Source organism: Typopeltis vanoorti, chromosome 7, assembly GCF_054136105.1.
Source record: "Typopeltis vanoorti isolate ZY-2024b chromosome 7, IOZ_Tvanoo_1.0, whole genome shotgun sequence".
NCBI lineage: Eukaryota > Metazoa > Arthropoda > Arachnida > Uropygi > Thelyphonidae > Typopeltis > Typopeltis vanoorti.
The window spans coordinates 143,242,379-143,267,901 of record NC_143555.1 but is presented as its reverse complement, the minus strand read 5'-3'; the positions used below and the strand labels follow the sequence as shown (position 1 = coordinate 143,267,901).

Below are 25,523 nucleotides of genomic sequence, written 5' to 3'. Positions count from 1 at the left end.
CCACCAAAACCACCTCATCATCCTCTTAAAAAACCAGGAGTCTACAAAATCCATTGCTCTTGTGGGATTTGCTACATAGGACAGACAGGAAGATCTGGAGACATGCGCATGGCTGAACACCAAAAAGACGTACAATGCAAAAGAGAACAAAAAACAGGTCTTGCTTTCCATACCACTGGACACGATGTACTCTGGCAAAAAACCACGATGTCATACATAGAAAACAACAGTTATATAAGAAAATTTAAAGAAGTTGCTATGCTAAAAAACCCAACCCAATGCAATAAAAATCAAGGTTTAATTCTCCATCAAGTGTGGTCAGCTCTAATAAAAAATCTACCTCAATCTGAGCTCGGACTGTATGAACGAGAACAAGAACACGTGACATCATCCAGTATTGTTCAACGTCAATAGCGTTATATATCTGCATTCTGTTATTTGAGTTTTATGAATAGCCAGACGGTTATGATTTGTATTTATTAATTCTCTTGTTTAAACTTTAAGTTATACTATTTACCCCCTGAAGATGTAAATCCTACGATTTACGAAACTTGTCGGGAACTATTATTTCAGTGTTTTATATAAATGAATTAAAAATGTGGTGTAATCGCCGAAATATATCTTTTGAAACAATTAGCCACAGAAGTCTACGCCTGCAATTTCAAACTTAAAGGAAAGAACTTAACATTGTCAGCATCCAGGAATGTTAGCAGAACTAATCTCAGTTGGTATGGTCACTTAAATAGAATGGGCGAAGAAAGATTAGCAAAACAAGTGTTCTCTACAAGGTTGGCAGGAAAACGACCCGAAGGAACACCAAGATATCGGTGGATTGATACGGTACAAAGTGCCTTAAATGATAGAAATATAAGATCTGATAATGTCAGAGTCTTGACAAGTAACAGACTGATTTGGAGGAAAATTGTAGTTAGGAAGTTAATAATGATGTAAATTTTTCATGTAGTACTATCATATCCTGTACACCCCTTGCGGGTACATGGCAAGAATTTGATGATGATGATGACATAAAGAATAAAAGCATACTTGAAGGATATCAAGAAAACTGCTGAAGAAGAAAAATGGATGTAGAATTTCAATTGCAAGGAGTTAAAAGAAGCAAACTGAAGGTATAATAATAGAATTATAAATAAAATTAAATAAATATCAAGAATGTCAGAATTAAGAATTGAAAAAGACAAAAACAGAATATCTAATATTCTCTGATTCTAATATATAATGATACAAGATTAAGTATGTATGTGACATTTTTAATGCATCACCATTCAAGATCTGAAATTAATTTAATAACATTAAGTAAATTATGTATAGTTTAGATAAACTTAAGATAAAGTTTATCCTTACCATCATTTTTGTCATGGCTAATCATCTCCAGATTTATTTCATCACCTAACAGAAACTTATTGATACGACCTGTAGACACTAAAAACTAAGAGATGTATATCATATATTACTAAGCATAAAAATTTATAATAACTTCATCTGAAATTTAAACTTATAGCTCAGTATAAATTCTCTCTTGTAAATGAGATCATTACTCAATTTTAGAAAGTAACAATGTTATCTTTATATGACAAAAAACACACCAAAGAATAATTTTTATCCACATAAATATAGTTAAATTTGCTAACAGTAAGGAGTATAATAATTTTCATTAATATCATCAAGGATATGTTGATTTTATCATTCTGTGTTCGCATCAGTATTGATGCAAACACAGAATGATAAGAAAATAACTATTTATTAACTTAAAAGCTAATATTTCGCTGGTATTATATCCAGCATCTTCAGAGCACACAAACAAAGTTTGTTATAACAGCGAGACAATCACAATCCGGTATAACGGTGGGACTAGTATAAGTAACTGCAGCATGCAACACAAGACTAAAGTCCTAATTAGGCGACATCTAAGTTTAAAAAAAAAATTTTTTTTAAATGGTAGTCGGAAGTTTTGAAAAATATTAGCCCAATTAGTAGTCTTTGAAAGTTTTGAAAAAAAAAAAAAAATTTAATTTGGTCTTAGGATGACTGTCTCCCAAATCTTTGGTAGATTTATACAGCCATACTTGTTGAGGTCTGGAGTATGTTTTAAGGCTTATGTTGATTCTAGGAACAACCTCTCTGACTTGTAAAAGTTTCTGTGCAGTACTTTTGTTTTTTTTTCCAATTGATCCTGTGTGCAGGGGCATCCAAAACATGGTCTGCCAGACCCAACTTGCCATAGCGAAAGTCCCGGATATATTTTTTGTGTTCATTGAGGCGGATGTCCACAGTTCTTCCTGTCTGTCCATAGTAAGCACAATGACATGAACAGGGCACTTCATAGACTCCTGGATGTGATAAAGGAGTGAATCTGTCCTTAGGTGAATGGATGAGAGTTGCCAATTTCACAAAAGGTTTAAATACAGTGCATAGTTGGTGTTTGTTAAGCACCCTAGATATCTTTTCAGATGTGCATTTAATGTATGGGATGGTGATAGTTTTGTTGTAGTCTTCTGTGGTAGATAGTGGAGGGGGGGAGATTTTTGGGTCATATCCAGGAGTCTATGAAGTGCCCTGTTCATGTCATAGAGCTTATTATGGACAGACAGGAAGAACTGTGGATATCCGCCTCAGTGAATACAAAAAATACATCTGGCAATTTCGCTATGGCAAGTCGGGTCTGGCAGACCATGCTTTGGATACCCCTGCACACAAGATCAATTGAAAAAAAAAAAAAAAAGTACTGCAGAGACACTTCTACAAGTGAGAGAGGTTGTTCCTGGAATCAACACAAGCCTTAAAACATACTCCAAACCTCAAAAAGTATGGCTGTAAAAATCTACCAATGATTTCTGAGACAGTCATCCTAAGACCAAATTAATTTTTTTTTTTTTTCAAAACTTTCAAAGACTACTAATTGGACTAGTATTTTTCAAAACTTCGGACTTTAGTCTTGTGTTGCACGCTGCAATTACTTATACTAGTGCCACTGTTACACGGGATTGTGGTTGTCTCACTGTTGTAACAAACTTTGTTTGTGTGCTCTGAAGTTGATGGATATAATACCAATGAAATATTAGCTTTTAAGTTAATAAATAGTTATGTTTTTTTATCAATCTGTGTTCGCATCAATACCGTTAAAATCCAATTCAACATGTGTGACGAACACATAAGCCTAATGTGTTCCACACGATCATCAAGGATAAACTTGTTTCATACACCTTATTATTAGTGCAAAACAAATTTAAAAAATTGTATTTGATTTGTATTAGAGATCACTGTAATATAATTACTGATCTTAGTAATTACAATTACTGAGCATAAATTTAAACTGATCTTAGTAATTATAATTATTAAGATCGGTATAAATATGAGTTGCAGACAGATATAGGAAGAACAAATTATATGTGGTCTATACCAATGTTCTCCAATTAATTTTCTTCATGGTTGAATTTAGAAGAAAAGTAACTTGTTGAAGTCCATATCCCTTAGTGACCAAAAATTAATAAAATTCAAATCACTATTTCAGAACACATTTTTATTTCTGTTTATTAAATATATGTAGTTAATTATGAATGCTCACTAATTGCAGGCTGCCACACTTCAAAATTTGTAACAAATTTTGAAGTGTGGCAGCCAGCTAAAATGGAATCTTATTTCTTCTTATGAAGCCCATTTTCAAAAACAGTGATTTCATGTACAACATTAAACAAGATAACTCTGCACACTCATCTAAAACATTGATGCTTGTATTAGAGAAAAAAGATGAATAAACTTGATGAAGAAAGAAATGGAAGGTATGAAATGGGATATAGCCGGATTAATCAAACATAGTTGCAAAGGAATATAATCAAAGATCTAAGAAACAGACTGGTAATGTAAAAGTATAAAATAATACTTATACCACAGTAAATAACTTTTTTATTATGTAAATATTTCATCTTATGTATCACAAGACATAATCGATACAACTAATGAACAATAATAGGAATTGAATTCAAAAAACAGTAGTGCGCATGCTTAAATTGGAATCCATCTACATATACAGTCGCTTGCTCATGGATTAAAAACTACTGGGCCGAAATTAAAATTACTTAAAGTAAATTAAATTATAGCAGATAAATTATTAAATGCAATTGAGGATAACAATTTCCCAAACTTTTGGAATAGTCATTTCAATTAAGATTTGGTCTATGGAGTAAGGCTTCAGCACTTTCTTTATATAACCATTCCTGTAGTAACTTGGCATTTTGCTTGGGATCTATGTAGTAACTTGGCATTTTGCCATTGGATCCTGTGGTTAGCATATTTGATTCCATGTTGTGCAAGGTCAGATTTGTGAGATTCGATAAGGTGGATGTGGTCTTGATGTTCACAGATACGTTTATTTATAGATCTTCCTGTTTGCCCATAGCAAGACAAGTTACATGAACATGGTACTCGATATGCCAGGTAGCATCACTAGTGAGAGTTTGTCTTTTGGAGAAGGTAGCAAGTTGTGAATTTGGTTGATGAGTTTGTAGATAGCAATGAGTTGATGTGAACTTAGGAGCGAAAATACAGGAGGCAAGGTTGAGATGGTTTGGTCATGTGATGAGGAGGGAGGACGAATATGTGGGAAGAAGGGTCATGCAGATGGATGTGCAAGGAAGGCGGAAGCGTGGGCGGCCAAAGAAGAGATGGAGGGAGCTGGTAGAAGAGGACTTGAAGATGAAGAACTTGGATGTGGTGACAGCCCAAGACAGGAAGGTGTGGAGGAGACTCATAAGAAACAGTGACCCCACTTAAGTGGGAGAAGCTGCAGAAGAAGAAGAATGAGTTGATATTTTCTCACAATTTTTGCCACACATTCAGAGATGCCTTTATGGGATAGGAGTCCTGTGGACTTCTAATCTGGGTTGATTTGAAGGAGAGCGGTTAATTATTTTTTTGGGTTGTTATTGGATTATATCCATTTAGTAAGGCTGTTTCTTTGATAATTTCCAATTCTTGTTTTAGAGAAGAATTCAGAAGGACAAATTTTGTGTGCCCTAGATACTAAAGATTTTATGATATGGCATCATTGGTGTTGGAGAGGATTCAGAGACAAGTGACAAAGCTAGTGACAGGTCTGTGTATTGCAAAGTTTGATTGATAGGCAGAGAAGAGAGGACATGATAGAACTTGATGAAAAAAAGTTATTAATCATGTCACTGACGTGACAGTGACTTTATCTGGTCTCTTTCGACAAAAGGTGAGTTAACTGGTCTCATACTTAGGGTTTTTTTTTTCGCCCAGAAACTCGAGTTTTTCATCCCCCAGAACAGACAAACTGGCTTCATGAACACACATCTACAGACACAGGACATGCTGGGAGGCATAGGGCCAACCACCTGATCCTTGAGTTACAGTTGCAGAGTCCAAGAATAGTTGGAAGATCGTGGGAGATTAAGTGCCTGTTAGGACCAGTGGTAGTAGTAGTATGATAGGTAGTATTGTGTGTATAAAGTTCAGCATGAGTCTCCCATGATGATTATTCCAGCTCCATGGGGATCCTCATATAATAATATACTTATATCCTTTGCTTTCATAGATTATAAAAAAAGCCCTTGGTTCAATAAACCAATATAAAATGTCAGAAGCTTTAAACCGCTTATAGGAATAAATGAGATCTATATTAATATTCTAACACATATAGATTTTTTTTTTAAAAAATGAATGTGAGAGATAAGTGACATCGTTTCCAAAATGTTTTGTAACATCCAAAAACTGGAATGAAAGAAGAATAAACATAAGTGGAGAATAAGTAACTTACATGTTGAAAGTTTATTTTTCACTTGGTTAGAGTATAATAAAATTAGTTTAATCCTTTATCCAAGTGTGATACACTTGGATAAAGGATTAAACTAATTTTATTATAAAGTAACTTACAATTTGCCAAGACCATTTAAAGAATTAGAACAGATAATTATAGAATTAAATGAAACAAGCATAGTGATATGCCTAAAGAAAAATATGGATCAATCAAAACTATATATATGGTGGAAGTACTATGAAAATAAAACAAAAACAGATTGAGACAGTGAAATTTATATAAATATCAATGACAATTATCATATTTGCCAGCATATAAGATGTGCCCCTTTTTTGTACACATTTTTTAGGAAAAAAAATGATCACTGAATATTATAATGAATTTACAGTACATTATTTCAAATATAAAGTAATAAGTAGGTCTACTTTCAACAAGTACCTAATCTAACTAGGAAAGAGTACCCACCTTTTAATCTTCTTCATCAAAACCCAGAAATTCATCTCCAGAGCTAAATGAAGAGACACTTGAAACCTCTTGTGCCCTTGGAATCCACAGTTTTGTTTGAGGGCACATCAAAAGTCAGCAGAACCTCGTCCATGTTTTCTATTTGCGCAAGTTCGAAATTTTCTCATTTCCTTGAGTTAATGATGAATAGATGAAATTCAATAATTTTTTCTTCATATTCGGCTGGCATCTTTTGTGATATTTTTGTTTTAGTCCGCATACATATCTAGTTTCTCTTCATGAATCTTGAACACCATGATATTGATCCAGTAAAGTTGGCAATCCCTCTGTTAGTAGCTATCACTTTTGGAAACTTGATGAATAATATAATCATTTTTGTAGACACTGAAAGTCCTGCTTTTCTGTGGTCTAAAATCCAAGTATTCAGTTCTGCCTCAAGTTCTGGCCATTTTGCAGTTCCACTTCGTAGGTTATGTATACTGTGAGTTGCTTTTTTAGATCCTCTTCCTGATTCTGCCAAGTTCTTATCGTTTTCTCAATTGGGGCGGCCCGAAATGCCTCTCTGCAGCCTTGTTTCCATATTCTTTAGCATGTGCAATCGCACATAGCTTGTATGCAATATTGTAGCAATGCTGACGTTTTTCAGCCATAATTTGCCAAGAAATTTAGAGAAAATTTAATGGTATCCCCGTTTACAACAACCGCGACAACAATTGGAAAGTTTAAATGAACAGGAACACAGCTGTGATCATCGATGACAGTGCACGTGCATCCATTGAACTCTACGTAACTGGAATGGTCTCGCACACCGCAAGGAAGCAAGAAAGAAATCGCGTAACTCAGAACAGAGAAAATTTCCAGAAATGAAAGTAATAAAAACTGAGTATCGGCATATAAGAAGCACCCTGTTTTTCAGACCTATTTTCAAAGAAAAAAAGTGTGTCTTATATGCCAGTAAATACAGTATTTACAAGTGACAATAAACCTGATAATGAAATATCAGCTAGAATAACAGCATGATGATTGAAGTTTTTTCACTTGGCTATGCTACCAATTATATATATTTGGTTTAATCCTTTATCCAAGTGTAAGCAAATGAAGTTTGTGCCTGAAATATTTTCAGGACTGGGGCAACTCATGGTAAAGGTGGTATAAGTTCTGATTACTTGCCTTAGTATCCCATAATGCAAAGCACACCTCCTTGCAGAGGTGTATAATGCTATGCATTAAGGGAAGGGTCACTACCCAGACCAGTTTCACCTGTATTAAGTGCGGGGTTACCTCTCCAAAAACTCATGAGATCCCCCGGATCACCCAACAATGAGTGACCCGAAGGATCAAAACTCAGTGTTGTTCCCCTCAGTAACAGGCTCACCCTGTCACTGAGAACTCTCAGCATTTGGCTCTACCCAGTGGCAGGCTCACCCCACCACCGAGCAGAACTGCTCATATTTCATCTGAGGGGTAACAGCAACAGCCATGCCTCAGTTAGAACTTCATTGGCTACACTATTGCCATCCATTACCCCTCTACCTGGGTAACAGCAACAGCTGAGCCTCAGTTAGAACTTCATTGGCTACACCATTGCCATCCATCACCCAAGCTTCCAACCGGTTTCGACCTTTATTGAGGTCTCATCAGTGGGAGCCAGACCCAGAAGTGGTGATACTAAGGTGGAAGTAATGCAGAAGTCATATCACCATGTACCAGTTGCCAAAAGGTGTCAACACCTTATTATTAAAATTCCCTGGATTAGAGATAGTTGATGGAAGTTTTTTCACTTGGCTATGCTACCAATTATATATTTGGTTTAATACTTTATCCAAGTGTAAGCAAATGAAGTTTGTGCCTGAAGTATTTTCAGGACTGGGGCAACTCGTGGTAAAGGCGGTATGAGTTCTGATCATTTGCCTTAGTATCTCTTAATGCAAAGCACATATCCTTGCGGACATGTATAATGCTATGCATTAAGGGAAGGGTCACTACCCAGACCGGTTTTGACCTTTATTGAGGTCTCGTCAGTGGGAGCCAAACTCAGAGGTGGTGATACTAAGGTGGAAGTTCTCACTCCAGTAAAAAAAAAAAAATCAGTGTTTAAGATGCTATTTTGAAAGATCTTTGAAGCTTGGGATGCAAGAGTTGTCAAATGCAGAACAGAGTGAACTTACTATTAACAACAAAAACTAAGGACAGGATTTCAGGTTATGTTTAGGAAGAAGAGTGGGAGCCCTAACATAATCTGGCATCAATAGAAAAGTCTTGAAGAGAGAAAACTATCCATTATGTCATAATTTATTAATGACATAATAAATTATCAAAGCTAAAACTGGCAGCCCAATTGCAAAAGGTGGAAAGCAGACATCTTGGTAAGTAGGTTTCTGTGCCAAGCCCAATCAAATACCTTAGAAATGTCAAGAGCAACCATGTGATTTTTTCCAAAGCCTTTCGTGGATTATGTCCAGAGGTAGAAAATGTTGCAGGAGATCTACTCTGGAGTGGCAGAATCCACGAAAGACTTTAATGGCAGTTTAATTGGTGGACCTCTAGACAATGATTGTTTATGATTTTCTTTAATTATATGAAACTGAGGTGAAGGTGATTGCACATTAATCTGAATGTAATTTGAATGCATGTATAGCAAAAATTTATTATAATCATGTTTCTTTATAGATACACAGGTATCATTTGACTATTGTGCAAGCCTCTCAAGCCATCTCAGGGAATGTTCTCCACCCCCCCACTCACTTTCAACCTTGCAACTTTTGGCATTACAATAGTGGGGTGATTCAAGCACTTGCTCTGATCAAGTTACATAAATTATTCTTGCAAAAATGAATGTCTTATTGTCCCATATTTCCTTCTTACTCTTCAAGTCTTAGTTTTCCAGGAGTGTGCCAAGTTAAAAAAAAAAACACATGGTAACTGCAAGACAACCATCAAAGTCTCCAATCTGATTTTTGCTCTTATCCTTTTCAAAGGCCATTAAGCATAATTCTGTCCATCTGTGATGACACATCTCTCTCTCTCTCTCTCAGATGGAACTGCAATAATATCATCTAAAGACAAAGCTGATCTAATAGTATCATTCTTCTCCTTGAATCCCTGCACAGATGATCAAAACAATCATCTCCACCACGTGCAATAAAGCATCACATACTTTTGTGGCCTTCTGTTTCTAATGGTATCCACAAATAATACTTAGAGGTTAATGTTCCAGGACTAATAGTAAATATCAGCTCCAAAACGCTTGGTTCATTCGATAAATAAATAAATAAAATAATAAAAAATATCTGCTATCAAATTATCATCTCATTCCTATCTAAAATAATGGCTACATTATTAACAATCAACTTCTTCACCACACAGAAGTCCACCAATTAATCAATGACCACTAGTACGATGTATATTTTTTTAGGCGCCCTGTCATCTGTACCATTGTTAATCTTTGATACAACCCCGTCTTTGACTGTGCTTAACTGTAAAAATATAAATCCTGTTTGACTGTGCCAAATTTTAACTCCTTTTATAAGTAATGTTTGTGAAGAAGGAATGTGCTAAAAAAGTCAATTTTCCCATTTCTAATTAAACAAGTTCTAATCCCCCAGGCCTATGTATTTGGCATTTCACTAGGCATGCACTTGAAATTAATCAGAAAAATCAGACCGAGGCACGTTGTTTAGAATTTTATTGCATGTGTGTGTGCGTGTGAGAGAGAGAGAGAGAGAGAAAATACAATATAAAAAAAAACTAAAACAAATGTGTGTGTGCGTGAGAGAGAGAGAGAAAATACAATGTAAAAAAAAAACTCAAATATATAGAATAATACCCCCCCCCCCCAAAAAAAAAGTCATGGACTAAAGCTTTTTATTTCCTGATTTTTTTTAAAAAAAAGCAAAATGTCTGTAATGACAGAGTATATATCCAACTCTATGAATCAAATATACAAAATAAAAATCATTTAAGGTAGTTGACAAATCTTATCTTTTTAACTCGAAAATGAACAACTCAGAGTTTATGGCAATCATAATGACTAATTACATAAAAATAAATAAAATTATCTTCTGCTTCAGCAATCTGATTTAGAGAACCTCAAAAGAATAAATAGCAATATATGTCTTTCTTTTCAACTGTTCACAATGTTTATCAGTATAAGAACATTAAATCATAAATTAAGGGAATAAAAATCCCTTATTGTTTTTCAGCCAGTATGCGAAACTCTAAGATCGAAAACTACGATCTAAGCGTTTCATGCTGACGAGCTATCAGCGAATCCAAGCATAAGTGACCACTTGGTAGTACCACACCAAGGCAACTCGATGCAAAAGGTGGAGCAAGCTCCCTCACTATTCTTGATATTTTCTCATAATGTAAAAACACACAGCTCCTAGGAGATGTAATACTGCTTTACATTATGAGGAGAGGTCACTACCCAGACTTTTGAGGTCTCATCAGTGAGTAGCTAGACCTAGATGATATCAAAGTTTAAGTGAAAAGAACTTATATACCTTCGCTATACGAATGCCAGAAAGGTGTGCCACTATATTATATCATAACATATTATAACAAGTTGAAAAGCCAAACGGCTATTTTTTTTCTGGCTTTGCCAGAAAAATTAGCCGTTTAGCCTTTGCCAGAAAAAAATAGCTGTTTGGCTTTACAAACATTAAATCATCTATAAAAACTTTCAATATTGACACACACACACAACTGAAAGTTTCTGTGGAGGATTTACAACTCTCCCTTCTATTTTCACATATTCACTCCTGGTCATTTCCATCTGTTTTTCTCATATTGCACTATGCATTCTTAATTATGAGAAGGTGTGGTATGACACACCTTCTCTGGTGTGTCATACCACACTGGAGCTGGAAGAAAGTAGTTCACTCGTGGCAAAGGAAATGTGTTTACCAGTGACATAATCGAGATTAAGATTTTCATTAAATTGATGCCTTTTAACATCACTGCACATAGCATTTACAATTGTTTTAAGTTCCAACAATGTATAGAGGTGGTACCCTTTGTTGATTTTTGTTCTTGCAAAATAAATTGTTGTTTTCCATCCACAACTTATCATCGAGGCATGATTAGCTTAATGGCTTTGTTAGTCTTTTGCCAATAACAAAACTAAAAGTACTGCTGTTTCATTCATTTTACATGACAAATAGAATATCATTCTTAAAAGATGAACTAGCAATGTATTCAGGATAATGGCCTTTATATAGTTTTTATTTCAAATGAATAATTTAACAATAAAATTTTCTGAAGACAAATTATGTAAAGATGTTTAAATTAATTTATACACTTTTACAATGGATTTTCCTATTCTAGATCCACAGCAGATCTCCTGGTCTATATCCTTCATATCTTGACATCTGCCATGGAAAAGTTTAGAGAAGCCAATACTGTTTCTATTCACATTTCTGGGGTATTTGATTGAATATGACAGAGACCTACTTGACAAACTGCCAGTTTATGGTCTGCTTTTCACCGATCAGGTCTGAAGCAATATTTCTATATGTGATGTGAACGGCTTTTTTCTCTTTAGATTTCTCTATATGGAATGCCTCAATGATTTATTCATAGTTTGGCTAATGGTACACAACATTCTCCCTTGTTATTTGACAAACCTTATAGTATTCGAACATTCAAAGCTTCAAGTTCTTCCACGATCAGTATCTAAACAACGACCTTAATTTTTCAATTCCTCAATTCTCCATTCTTTAATAAGGGTTAGGACAATCTGGTTACATTAAATGTTATGAAAAGACAGCTCAATCTTGTTTATCAAACAAAAAACAAATTTCATTCACCTACCATTATTTTGGTAGGTGAATTTCATTCACCTACCAAAATAATTGGGCATTGAAGTGATATTGCCCAATTTGCCAGAGAAGATCAGTTTTATTGATCTAACATTAACATTTACCTTGGATATGGATGTGAGTGTTTATGCCACATAAACACATCACATCCATATCTCAGTCTTCAAAAAACAGTGCCCTTTAAGGGTGGGTATGTGAATCCTTTTAACATCAGCTTACAGCCTGGTAGAGGGATGATAATTATCAGATGAACAAATTGTGCATGCTTGATACACAAAGTTTTTGATAATCTGTCTTTTGTGAAGAATTATGATGTGAAGTTGCTTGAATATATCTGCCTGTTTGGCTTCCTGTAAATGGAAAATTCAATATGACCAGAGTTTGCGATGTATTACGGTATTCAAAAAGGAATGATTGTTAACCCTCAATAGCGAACTTAATGCAAGCATAGAACAAGTAAATTTTGTCCAAAAACTGATGCAGTTCTGTTTCAGACTGGGACCAGATTGCAAAGACATAGTCACCAAAACATAGACATAAATGAGTTTGGGTAGAAATGGTATTAAAAATTCAATCTTCTAGGTGTTCCCCAAAAGTAATCAGTCAAAGCAGGTGATATAGGACTGCCCAGCATGATACCCTTGATATGTTGAAACAGTTTATTTTGACAAGTAAAGTAAACATCATTGATAGCAAACTCAAATAATTTAATAATGCTATTAGGGAATTCTTCTTGTAAAAATTGTAGAGCTTCTCAGGGTGGTATGTTTGTAATAAGAGAAACCAGAAACCATCATTTCATGCTCTTGAAGACAAAGATTCTTTGAAATCAAAACTATTTTTAATATAAGTGGCAAATATGCCAGTGAAGTTTTGTAGAAGACCTGACAGATATTTGACTAAATAATAAATAGAAGATCCTATGAAATCAACTATCTGATTTCACGTGATGGATAACCAGATTTGTGCATTTTATGAAGGCCATAAATAAGTGGGGGGGAGAGAGGATGAGTTAGAAGAATTTGCAACTTTTCAAGAGTATTAACATCTAAGGTGTATGTTTAATTTAATAATAATTAAATATTTAATTTGATTGAAAAAGTCAAGCTATTTTTGGCTATGGAGCAGACAGCAAACCAGCAACAATCATGATGAGTGCTGATCATTTCGTTACATTAAAACATCCTCAGATGAGTAAAGCAGAAAACTAACTGTGAGCCAGCTGCATGACCTTTTTTTGTAGAAAGTGTTAGGAGGAGTTTGGTTGGTTCGAGAGAGAATTTAGGAATTGGGCTGGTTTGAGAGTACAGGGGAGTAATTCATTTTGTTTAATTGCCATGAAGGGGATAGTAAATAGGATCTTTTTTGTGTTTATGGTACACTGGGTGCTCAGAGTTAGTTTTCGCTTCTCATCTGAGAATGTTTTAACATGACAAAACAGCCAGCACTTGGTCATATTTGTTGCTAGCTTGCTGGATATACACACACAGACAAAGAAATTAGTTCACCTGAAATTCAACTGAAAAAAGGATTCAACTGAAATTTTATTGGTGTAATGAAGGCGAGTGATGCACATGATGGCAAAAGCAGCTGAAGAACAATTACAAAGGGATCTGTGGTATGCAATCTGGTCATCATCAATAGCGCATTGCAATGCCTCATGCGCCATCACATGCTGCAATACAGTCCGGCATGGTGGTGAACAGACGCCTGATGTTGTCCTGCAGCAGACTGACCCACACGTGTTGGATGCTGTGCTCCAAATCCCGAATATTGCGGCACGGCGGGAGCTGGCATTTCAGCTGCTCCCGAACATGCTTGATAGGGGACAAGTCCAGGGAGTGGGCAGGCCATGGAAGTGTCTGTACACGATGTAGGCAGGCCTGGGCAACCCAAGCTGTGTGCAGACAGGCATTATCCTGCTGGTATAGCGCTCCTGGTATCCTGGCCAGGAATGGGAGAATGTGGGGCCGTAGGATGTCATCCGCATACTGCTGCCCCGTCAATGCGCCACGTACCACTATGAGGGGTGATCGGCCATCATAGGCTATGGCTGCCCAGATCATAATGCCTGCAGTGGGGGGAGGTGTAGCGCTTGATAGCGAGGTCGGGATTGTGTCCTTGACCAGGGGTTCTCCACACCCGGACACGATGATCATCTGTCCCCAAGATGAAGCAGCACTCATCGCTGAAGACCAAACATCGCCAATCTGTGGTGTTCCATGTCGCTCTCGCCTGGCACCACTGCAAATGGAGTAAGTGGTGTTGCGGTGTTAATGGGAGCATACGTAAGGGGTGCTGGGATCGTAGATTCGCCTCCGCAAGGCATCGGGAAATGGTTCATGGGCACACAGGAGCCCCTACTTCTGCCTGTATAGTGGACCAGGTCACCGTGGGATCCCTCCATGCTTGCCGTACGATCCTCTCTACCGTTGGTTCTCCTGATCCGAGCAGTGCCGCTCTGCCGTGTGGCAGTGCCGGAATGTGTCCACAGCTCCCAACACTGTCGGACGGTATGGTCAGAACGGTTCATGTGCACGTGTATATGGCGCACCGACCACCCTCCGGTTTTCAGGCCGATGATCATGCCTCTGTCAAAGTCCATAAGTTGCTTAATTCGACGTCTCTGGTGTCTACCCAGCATTATTGTCACTCTGTACTCTAGCTTGCGTCGGGCAGTGCTTTTCACTTTAATCGGCTATCGACTACACGCCGGCTTGATAAGGCTGCCGGTTGGTGCTTGCAGCACCACCACAGGGTGTATGTGGGCATGTGCAATCGCACCAAACTTGGATCATTTGCATACCACCCCGCACTCTAGCTATTTGCTTAGTTTCGCCGTTGTACCATGTTTTCTTCCAGGTGCGCAAATTTCTTTGTCCGTGTGTGTATATAATAGGATTCTTATTCTCAGTTCTTTCGAAACCCAAAGTTTACACATTCATCCTTTCGGTTTTAACTTTTTCGTCATCCTTTGCCAGTAAAGGTTAGTCACAATTGGTAGAGTCTCTGCTACTAATGGCTCGCAAAAAGTTAAGCAAGTTTGAGCATGGTTAGTAGTTGGAAGGGGTTCAATCATTCAATGCTGTTGGCACACTCTCCCTCGATGAGTCTTTGGACTCCCTGGAGGTGTCACATAATAATAATAAATTCTTGTCTATCTTCATGTCTTTTCTACACGTTGCTATCTTGCCATCACTTTAAATTGCACACCATCTCGGCTCCAAGAACTTCAAGACAGAGATATGTTAATTAATATCCTTCTTTTTAAACCTTATTAAATTCAACTCTTTTTGCCTAGTCGTTAAAAGGGTCTGCTCCATAGCCAAAAATATCTTATCTTTTTCAATCATATTGTAAACATTTTAAGAGCATTATGATTTTCAGGAATATAAGGTATTATTATATTTAATTTGTTTAGCTGGCTTTGCAAAAGATCTCTGCTGATTATACTGTCAGTAGGTCTATCTCAGTACAAACATTAAGTTTGCGATTATAGTCATTCATATCCATCAAAATAGTTGCATTTCCTATGTAAGCTATTGTTATAACTATGTTACCATTTTGGTAGAAAAAATGGAGAGCTTGTAATTCAGATAATGAAATATTCAGAGAAAGAGGTTTAAGCTTTATATAAAATCTGTGCAATCGCAAACCATAGTTTATTAGCTGCATTTGTGCGTAAGTCTCTGAATGCCTTTTTTCAATGCCTACCATGAAGTCTAAATAAAGTAATCAATGAGGCATTAATGCAAAATCTGTACCTTTTGATAATACACTTAACTCATCATTAGTGAAAAGTCAATTAGTTAAATTTATAATCCATTCACTATGTCATGGACACAATTAGGTGGTTGAACAAATAGATGGCTTCTTTGTTCTAACATTTCAAACTTATGAATCAACATTCTGTTTATCATTAGGCCACACATGGATTATTGTGCCCAGATTTGGTCACCTGGTTTTCAGAAGGATGAAGAGATGTTGCAAAGGGTCCAAAGGCGATTGACTAAAGTAGTTCTGATCTCTGGAATGTCGAGTATGAGGAAAGATTGAGAAGATGTAATTTGCAGAGTATGGTGGACAGAAGGAAGAGGGGAGATATGATAGAGACCTACAAGTTGGTAAGGGGTTATTATAGGATCAATGCTGGAGAAGTTCTATAGAAAATAGTGGGAGATCAGGGGAGAACCAGAGATCATCCCTGGAAACTGTATAAAGAAGGTGTGAGTAGGGAGTGAGAGGCAGGTTTTCTTGTGCAGAATTGTAAATGATTGGAATGCCTTGCCTGAGAGTGTGGTGTCTGCAAGGAGTTTGAATGTGTTCAAGGCATGGTATAATGAGCTGTGTGTGTGATAAAAGGACCTCCCAGATGAGTCTGACTCCATGCGGTCTTGAGGTAATAATAATAATAATAATAATAATAATAATAATCATTTAAGTGCAAAGTCTGGCTGACAAAATAGAAATTCTACAAATCGAGTCAAAATGTTCAGGATTAAGATTATTCTTCAGGTGGGTCTTAAGTGCATAGATTTTTAACATTATTTGAAAAGAAGAGCTTCTCAGTATGATGTATCCTATCTAAGAGTAGGGCCTTGCTAGCACTTTGATAAATCTTATGAGCAGTTATCCTATTTAACAGTACGGACTTGCTAACTCTTGGATAAATCTTATGAGCAGTATAAGATTTAACAGCTTCCTTTATTTTAATAAAATTAGGAATTAAACTAACATTGAGACATCATTTTAGAAACACAAGTCTGTTACATAAACTAGACATCTTTAAATGCAGCTTATCAAAATTTCTGGCTAACTTCCAGTAATCTTCACCATAAGAATCAGTTACCAGCCATTTTACATGGACATGTGTGGTAGACATAATACTATTTTTTAAACGATGATTTCACAGATGTCATCTCTAAGTTTTGGAAAGTAATTTTAATCAATTGTTTATAATTTTTTAAAATTACGTAACTATATCTGTTTTCCTAAAACTTTAATAGTGTTTCCTCTTACTCATACAGCTGCAACCACAACGCATGGAAGTATGTCCATGCTGTATGACTTGTTTTTGTCTTTATATTTTAAATGTTGTAGCCAATTCTCCTGCTTTCTCCCTGAATGATACTCATGTTACACTGAGCAAAAAATTATTAGTAGTAGTATTACATGACACCTCCAGGGAGTCCAAAGACTCATCGAGGGAGAGCACTGACTCCACAACTCTCCATCTCCACCACTCAATCCAACTACAATGAACCGCTCTACTATCATCATCTACACCAATGCCATCTACTGCTGACCACCATCACTAGTATTTTCACAATCACAAACATCCATGCCCACGACGGGATTCGAATCCACAGCCTTTTGCCTGGAGAGCAGATAAGCTAACCACTTGGCCAACCAAGCCAGCAATATAGATATATATATATAATGTATATCTATATAGAAGATATATAGATATCTATATTAAATATATAGATGTATTTAATAAATTCTTTTGTTTCCTTTACATGTGTGAAACTGTTATTTAAAAAATGGTATTTCCTAATACTGTAATAAAACTATGATAATGTCTGTTAAGATTTGAGAAAACTTGGTGCTTTTCTGGTGTGCCTTTACTTCTAACACAATATAATGAGCAAACAATTCCTGGAAAAACTGTTCCGTCTCTAAATTTATAGCACTTTTCCTGGTCCTAAAGATGATGGAGAGAAAGAGAGACTATTTTTTGCACATTCATGGTGCTGATGGTTTTTGCTATTAGAAGAAGTTTGTATTTATTATAATCAGAAGCACTGGTAAAGTAAAACTAATCCACATCTGCTGAACAGTAAAATGTTCAGTAAAGCTTATCTAGAACAAGATTTCTATGATGCCTTCTGAAACTTCTCCCCACTAATCACAACTGAGAACCTATTTTGAGTGTTTCTGTGGTGCAGAAACTATTTAGTTGGAAAGATCTAAATTTCAATTGCAACCAGTAAGTAAGGAACCTTTATAAAAGCTTTTATACTGGAGGTGACATCATTACTGATATGTACTCTCAAAAGAGGTGTTACAAATATTATGAGAGAACTGCATAATTAGCATTATTACTAGCTTTCTATTAACAATTTTCTTCTAAATTAATCTTAATTTTTTAAGTCTCCAATATTATCAAATCTGAATACTGGAGGAATTAGAAAGAAAGATAGCAGCATTTCATTTCGTGGGGAGCTCATCACTCCCATAAAAGAAGTAAACCATCCAGAGAATACATGCACTGGAAATAGGATTAACACACTCTGCCATAGCATAAATCAGGATTATAAGAAGCCAGATTACTTGACTATAATAGAGAGTGAGCCATTAAATGAATATGACATGAGATGTCATTATGCACGGTGCACATTAATTTGCCAAGCTTGAAAATGTTTTCAACATATCACGCTGTCAGCATTCAGAACCATGTGCAAACATGTGAATTTTGCACAACTCTAGTCATGTATTAATGCTGAACATTGCTGCTGAAATGTCTTGCCTCTGTTTTTCACTGGTGCAGGGACTATTTCTTTAAGCCATACTGAAAACATTCAAGAAACTAATTCAACAGAAATATAAATGCTCAATGCTCATTTATATTTCTGTTGAATACATGCTCCAGAGCTACATAAACCATGTACTTTGCAAAGCTGCAGAGCTTACTATAGCTATCAATGAACACTGCTCAAGGATTAAGGCATTTGAATTTTGCATAGAAACAGTTTCACTATTTGCTGAACATTCTTACACACTGATCCCTTCATATTTTTATTTCTTTTTTTACTACTATCACCCTCTTATTTTTCAGTAAGTAGGACTTCTTTTTTTGCTGACATGTGCATATTACCATTGCTCTGTTTTACAATACTATCAGTTCAATACTGATTTCATAAAGTTACAACTAAGAGAAGCGCATTCTTCAAACTTTTTTTTTAAATTTTTAAATGTAAATTCCACTGGCAAAAGGTTGCAAACCTAACATATATTTAATATAGCAGTTGGACTAAAGGTTAGATAATCCCAACTAAAGGCTAGATAATTGCAACAGGTTCATTATGTTAGAATTGACAAATAATTATATTCTTCTTTTCATCCATACTGTACAATTTTACTTATGCTATTTATAAGACTTTTCAAGAACTGTAATCCAACATGTTAACAATTACATAAACTTAGATAAAGTAATGATGCTTGCTCAGAATACAAAAAACACACGCAACAGAAACTAAGCTAACAAAACTTATTCTGCTACATTTCTGCTAGCAGCTCAATTTAGGAACTAAAGAGCCTCAAGTACACAATTCCATGTCATATCATAATCTGGATTGTAAACAGACATGATTAAAGCACATGATCTCTTTATATTAACCTGTATATAAATTAAATTTTTAAATACTTACCATTGCTGAAAATGTGATTAATATAGGCAAGAAACCCATTGGGACTCTTAGAATATTGAAAAGTGAGAGAGAAACAAAAGCACGATTAGCATCCAGAACATTACTGGGATCCAAAAGTATATACATGCCAAAACTTGCAAGAGCTATCTAAAAAAAATGCAGAAATAAATGTGGAAAGTTAAAGGTTTATTTTTTATTTTGATTTTTTGAAACATTCTCAAGATTATAAATATATGTTTGTGGCATTGACAAAGTACCTCTTCACAGATGATTTAACAAAGAGAAATTTTTTTAAAAATTTCGTTTGACTTCAATCATCATTCTTTATTATAACAAGCTCACTTGCTGTGAGTTTTTAAAAATTTTACTACAGTGAGATTTTTTTTTTTTCAATATTTGTATCCCTAATGTGTTTTTCTTAATTTACATCAGCTTATTTAATGTTAATATATATATTCTATATGTTGTAATGCAATTTCTTATTCTGTATTTTGCAACTCAATTGTATTTTGTATAAATATTGTTTTGCTGGTCAAAAACTTCAAGGAAATTACAAAGCTAAATACAAAATACTGGCCTGTACCCAAAGCAATCTGAATTCCAATTAACTGGATACTGCTCGCAAGAATGGCACATGTTATGCTGTTGGACAGTGATGCATTTTATTCTGGCCACATATTGGTTAGCAAAATTCATCATCATCAATTTCCTGATATGTACCCTCAAGGGGAAACAGGCTACTATAACAGTACTACATGATCTAGTTTACATCATTACTGATCTCCTATGAACAATTTTCTTTCAAATTAGTCTATCACTTGTTACTTGTTGGCACTCCAATATTGCCATATCTAACATTTCAGTCTTCCTAAGGCACTTCTGACTGAATTGATCTATCTAAATCTTGGTCTTTTTCCTGCAATCTTGGCATCAAACACATGTGTTGCTAACCTTTCGCTATAAGACCTGCTTCAAGATACGATGTTCAAATTTTCAGATAAGATGCATGATGGCTCAGTCTCAGTTGATTTCTTGACAAGCAAGCAAGCATGTGCTAAGAGATGATTTTTCTGGTCTGCAGTGGAAGATATCTCCATGGTGCTCTTTTTCAAGTAGTTCATATGACCATATAACTCCATAGTGTTTGTATCACATGTATGCGTGTGTGGAGGAATCTTTCTCAAATATTCCAACAATCTTAGAAGGTTGAGGAGAGGGGGGGGTGTTATATTGCTTTGGAGTATTTTTACAAAGAAAGAAATCCATCCTAGAGGATTTTTTGAATGAGTGCAGGAAACTGCACTCATTCAAAAAACTTTGAATTATCTGTTATAAAAAACTATTTTAATTTCCCAACGTTTCGATCTTCATATTAAGATCATCATCTGGAGCATATATAAATATACAAGACAAGCTGAGTTACATTACACACAGTAAGCAACAGAAGCAATGATCAGATCACATGTTATTCTACTGGCATGACCTCTAGTGAAAAAAAAAAAATTAATTATTTAGAAACTACATCAAGCTAAATTCTATTTATGATAACATGAATAAACATTCTTTCTTATAGATAGTTTTCTTTCAGTAACAATGATGTCCTATTTTTAGCATTAAAATTGTTATTTTTGATTTAGGATCCTGGATTATCTATAGTCCTGTTTATAGTTATTTTTAGAGAGGAAGGTTCCATGGGTCGAATATATGTGCCTTCCATATGTTTGGGATTTTTAGACCATCATTATTGTTCCGATTGGGGTGGTTGATAATAACCTCACAAGCTTTCTTAAATTTGCATTCATACCAAGTTTTGGTGTGATGTAGACAACTAGTGCTTTTCCAGTCAATTTTATGTAAGGTGTTCACAGGGCATGATCAGTAAGGCCAGCTTCACCATAATTATTATATTTAATGTGTCGTTTGTGTTCTTTTTCTCTGGTAGAAATTGTGCGTCCTGTTCCCCTATATATGGTATGTTACAGGTGCAATAAATACGGTATACTCCAGGGTGGGCCAGCGGAGGGAGTGGGTGAGTTGAGTAAGCTTTTTAATTTTGCAAGAGGTTTAAAGTGGCTTTGAGGTTGTATTTTTGTAGTATTCTGTTTATTTTATCTGATGTCCCTTTAATGTAAGGAATGGTTATAGTTTTACTGTAGTCTGGTTTGTCTTTGTTTTTTATTGGGGTCTTGTAGAGAATTTTGTTAATAGTGTTTTGGCTGTAACCATTTTTTTTTGAAAAGTATTGCTGATAATTTCAAATTCGTCTTTCAGTGCATGTTCACTAGAGCAGATCTTCAGAGCCCTGTATTTTAGAGTACTAATGACACCGTGTTTTTCTGTTGGGTGGTGGTATATGAGTTTATGTGTATGTATTGGCCAGTATGTATCAGTTTCCGGTAAAGAGTGAAGGAAAGATTGCCAGAGGGAAGACGTGTGACAAGTGTATCTAGAAATGGAATTGTGTTCTATTTTTCAATCTCAATTCTGAACTGTATGCATTTGTGTTGTTTGTTTAGGAATGTGTCTAGTGTCTGGCAGCCATGGTACCAGATCGCAAAAACACTGTCAATGTATCTAAGCCAGATTTTGGGTTTTAAAGGAGAGGAATCTAAAGCATGTTTCTCAAAATGTTCCATAAAAAAGTTAGCAATGGGGGGGGGGGGCATTAATGGCGAGCCCATGGCTGTGCCTTCTTTTGGTAGGTAGAAAGTGTTTTGAAATACAAAATAACCAGAATGTAATACATACGCAAAGAGCACCGTGATATCTGGAGGGAATTTGTTCTGTAAAAGAAGGATTGTGTCGTTGATTGGGATTCATAAAGAGGGCAGAGAAGTCAAAACTGACTAATAAATCATCTTTTTCTAATGTAATGTCTTTGATAATGTTTATGAAGCATTGTGTGTTTTTGATATAGGAGGGGGAATGACCTACCAACTCCTTGAGTGTTGCCGCTAATTTCTTGGCTAAGTGATAATTCCGGCCATCTATTCCTTCGACTGTCGGTCGGAGTGGTGTGATTTGTTTGTGAATTTTCGGTAGCCCGTAAATTCTTGGAGAATGAGCGTAGTGCGGAAATGGTTTTTTGACCGTATCTTTGGGCCATGTGGTAATTGATTTAAGTAGTTTCTCTGTTTTCTTTTTTATTCTATTGGTTGGGTTGTAGTTAACGAATTGGTATGTATTATTGTCCGAGACTAGCAGATTCATTTTTTCTAAATAAGTGGTTCTGTTTAAAATAACGGTGGCACTTCCTTTATTGGCTCTAGTTATTCAGATTTGATTTTAATGATTTTGACGCTGTTAATTCGTGTTTCATTAAGTTTGCTTGTTATTGTTTTGTTGTGATTTAAAATTTTTTGGTTTCTAAACATATTTTGTCTGCTATGTTATTTGGGATGAATCTTAAGCCTCTTTCAATATTACAAATAAATTCCAATTTGTTTATCGATCGGGGTGCTACCGCCAAATTTAGACCTTTGTTAAACACACAACGCTTCATAAACATTATCAAAGATATTACATTAGAAAAAGATGATTTATTAGTCAGTTTTGACTTCTCTGCCCTTTTTACGAATGTCCCAATCAATGACACAATCCTTCTTTTACAGATAACAGTAACGCCGTGATATCTGGAGGGAATTTGTTACAGAACAAATTCCCTCCAGATATCATGGCGCACTTTGTGCATGTATTACGTTCTGGTTATTTTATATGGCAAAACGCTTTCTACCTACAAAAAGAAGGCACAGCTATGAGCTCGCCATTATCCCCACTATTGCTAGCTTTTTTATGGAACATTTTGAGCAACATGCTTTAGATTCCTCTCCTTTAAAACCTAAAATCTGGCTTAGATACATTGACGATGTTTTCGCAATCTGGGGCCGCCAGACACTAGACACATTCCTAAACAAACAACACAAATGCATACAGTTCAGAATTGAGATTGAAAAATAGAACACACTTCCATTTCTAGATACACTTGTCACATGTCTTCCCTCTGGCAATCTTTCCTTCACTGTTTACTGGAAATCAATACATACACGTAAACTGATACCACCACCCAACACAAAAACTCTATGTCATTAATACTCTAAAATACAGAGCTCTGAAGATCTGCTCCAGTGAACAGGCACTGAAAGACTAATTTAAAATTATCACCAATACTTTTCAAAAAAATGGTTACAGCCAAAACACTATTAACAAAATTCTCTAAGAGACCCCAATAAAAAACAAAGACAAACCAGATTACAGTAAAACTATAACCATTCCTTATATTAAATGGACATCAGATAAAATAAACAGAATACTACAAAAACACAGCCTCAAAGCCACCTTTAAACCTCCTGCAAAATTAAAAAGCTTACTCAACTCATCCCAAGACTCACTCCCTCTGCTGGCCTATCCTGGAGTATACCGGGATAGGCCAGCAGAGGGAGTGAGTCTTGGGATGTATACCGGGATGCACCTGTAAAAAGTGCTTTTTTTCTGGTGGTACGCAACAGTATGCAGTACTGGAACCTTTTTTCTTAAGTTTTTAAAAATTTGCGATTTTTAAAATTTTTAAGTTTTTAAAAATTTGCGATTTTAAAGATTTGCGAAATGTATTATAAATATTTCGGTAGATGGTACTGTGTTCACGAATTCAATTTTCAGTTTTGATTACTCAAAAGTTGGTACCCTGCTTTCCTGTTTCATAGGTTGGTATGCAAACGGAAACAGGAAGATGTTTTTCACTTCCGATTGCTTCCAATATCAGTTCTATATTCACTCTGCAACATGCAGGTGTTAACGTGAGCTTTGAATTAATCTAAGTTAAATCAGTGCAATCATTGTTCAAAATGAGTAAAATAAGTAGTTACTTTATGCCAATGAGCAAAAAAAGGAAGGCTGAAGAAGCAGAAATTGTTGAATCTTCTTGTGATCCTATAAAACTGAGAACTAGCAATAAGTTCATCTGCTTTCTATAAAAGTCTGAAAGAATTTCAGAAAAGAAAAGCGTCTGCTTGAAGGATATGATGATGATTTGCCTGAATGTGCTAAGATTTTATATTCCAATTATTGGCCAGGAATTCCTGGGAAACATCTGACATTTGGTGAAGCTGAAATTAAAAAGTTAGCACACAAATTTTGCTTAAATGAAAGAGAAGCAGTTTGTGTTTTCTGTGAATATCTTCAAGAAAATAAAGTCCCGGACATATACTACTTCCTCTAAAGCACACTTTGGACACAATTGCAATATCTTCCAGTGAATGTGAAAGGGGTTTCTCTAAGATGAATCTTATAGTAAGTACATCTAGGTCATCTCTGCTTGTACAGACAAGTTTTGCACTGATGTTCATCAGGATAATAGAACCTCATCTCACTCAGTTCAACCTTAGCAAATATGTGGACTCATGGCTGCTCCAAGGTCATGATTCTGCAGTTGATACCAAAAGCAAGATGAGATCTAGAGAAAATGAGGATACATCAGAGGATATGTTAAAAGTGTAAAAGTTGCTGCAATAACATCTTCATGATGAGTACGGGCATTTTTTTTTTACAGAAAAAAAGCACTGCTTGTAACACACCATATATAGGGGAAACAGGATGCACAATTACTATCAGACAAAAAGAACATAAATGACATATTAAATATAATAATTATGGTGAAGCTGGCCTTTCTGATCATGCCCTGAACACCTTACATAAAATTGACTAGAAAAGCACTAATTGTCTATATCACACCAAAACATGGTACGAATGCAAATTTAAGGAAGCCTGTGAGATTATTATCAACCACCCCAATCTGAACAATAATGATGGTCTAAAAATCCCAAACATATGGAACGCACATATTCGAACCATGGAACATTCCTCTCTAAGAATAACTATAAACAGGACTATAGATAATCCAGGATCCTAAATCAAAAATAACAATTGTAATGCTAAAAATAGGACATCATTGTTACTGAAAGAAAAATGGATGAATAAAGGGATTAAGCATGCGATACTGAGAAAGACGGCATTGTG

The 25,523-nt window shown here is 35.6% G+C and overlaps 1 protein-coding gene across 1 annotated transcript in view; it reads right to left on the bottom strand.

Moving 5' to 3' along the window:
- Positions 1–25,523, bottom strand: part of LOC150105146 (multidrug resistance-associated protein 1-like) — a 475,014-nt gene that overhangs the window by 260,635 nt on the left and 188,856 nt on the right. The window contains exons 13-14 of the mRNA XM_090396181.1: positions 19,512–19,658; positions 1,363–1,447 (exon numbers count right to left, since the gene is read on the bottom strand). Of these exons, the coding sequence (XP_090252307.1) occupies positions 1,363–1,447; positions 19,512–19,658 (232 nt within the window). The remainder of the gene's footprint in view (positions 1–1,362; positions 1,448–19,511; positions 19,659–25,523) is intronic.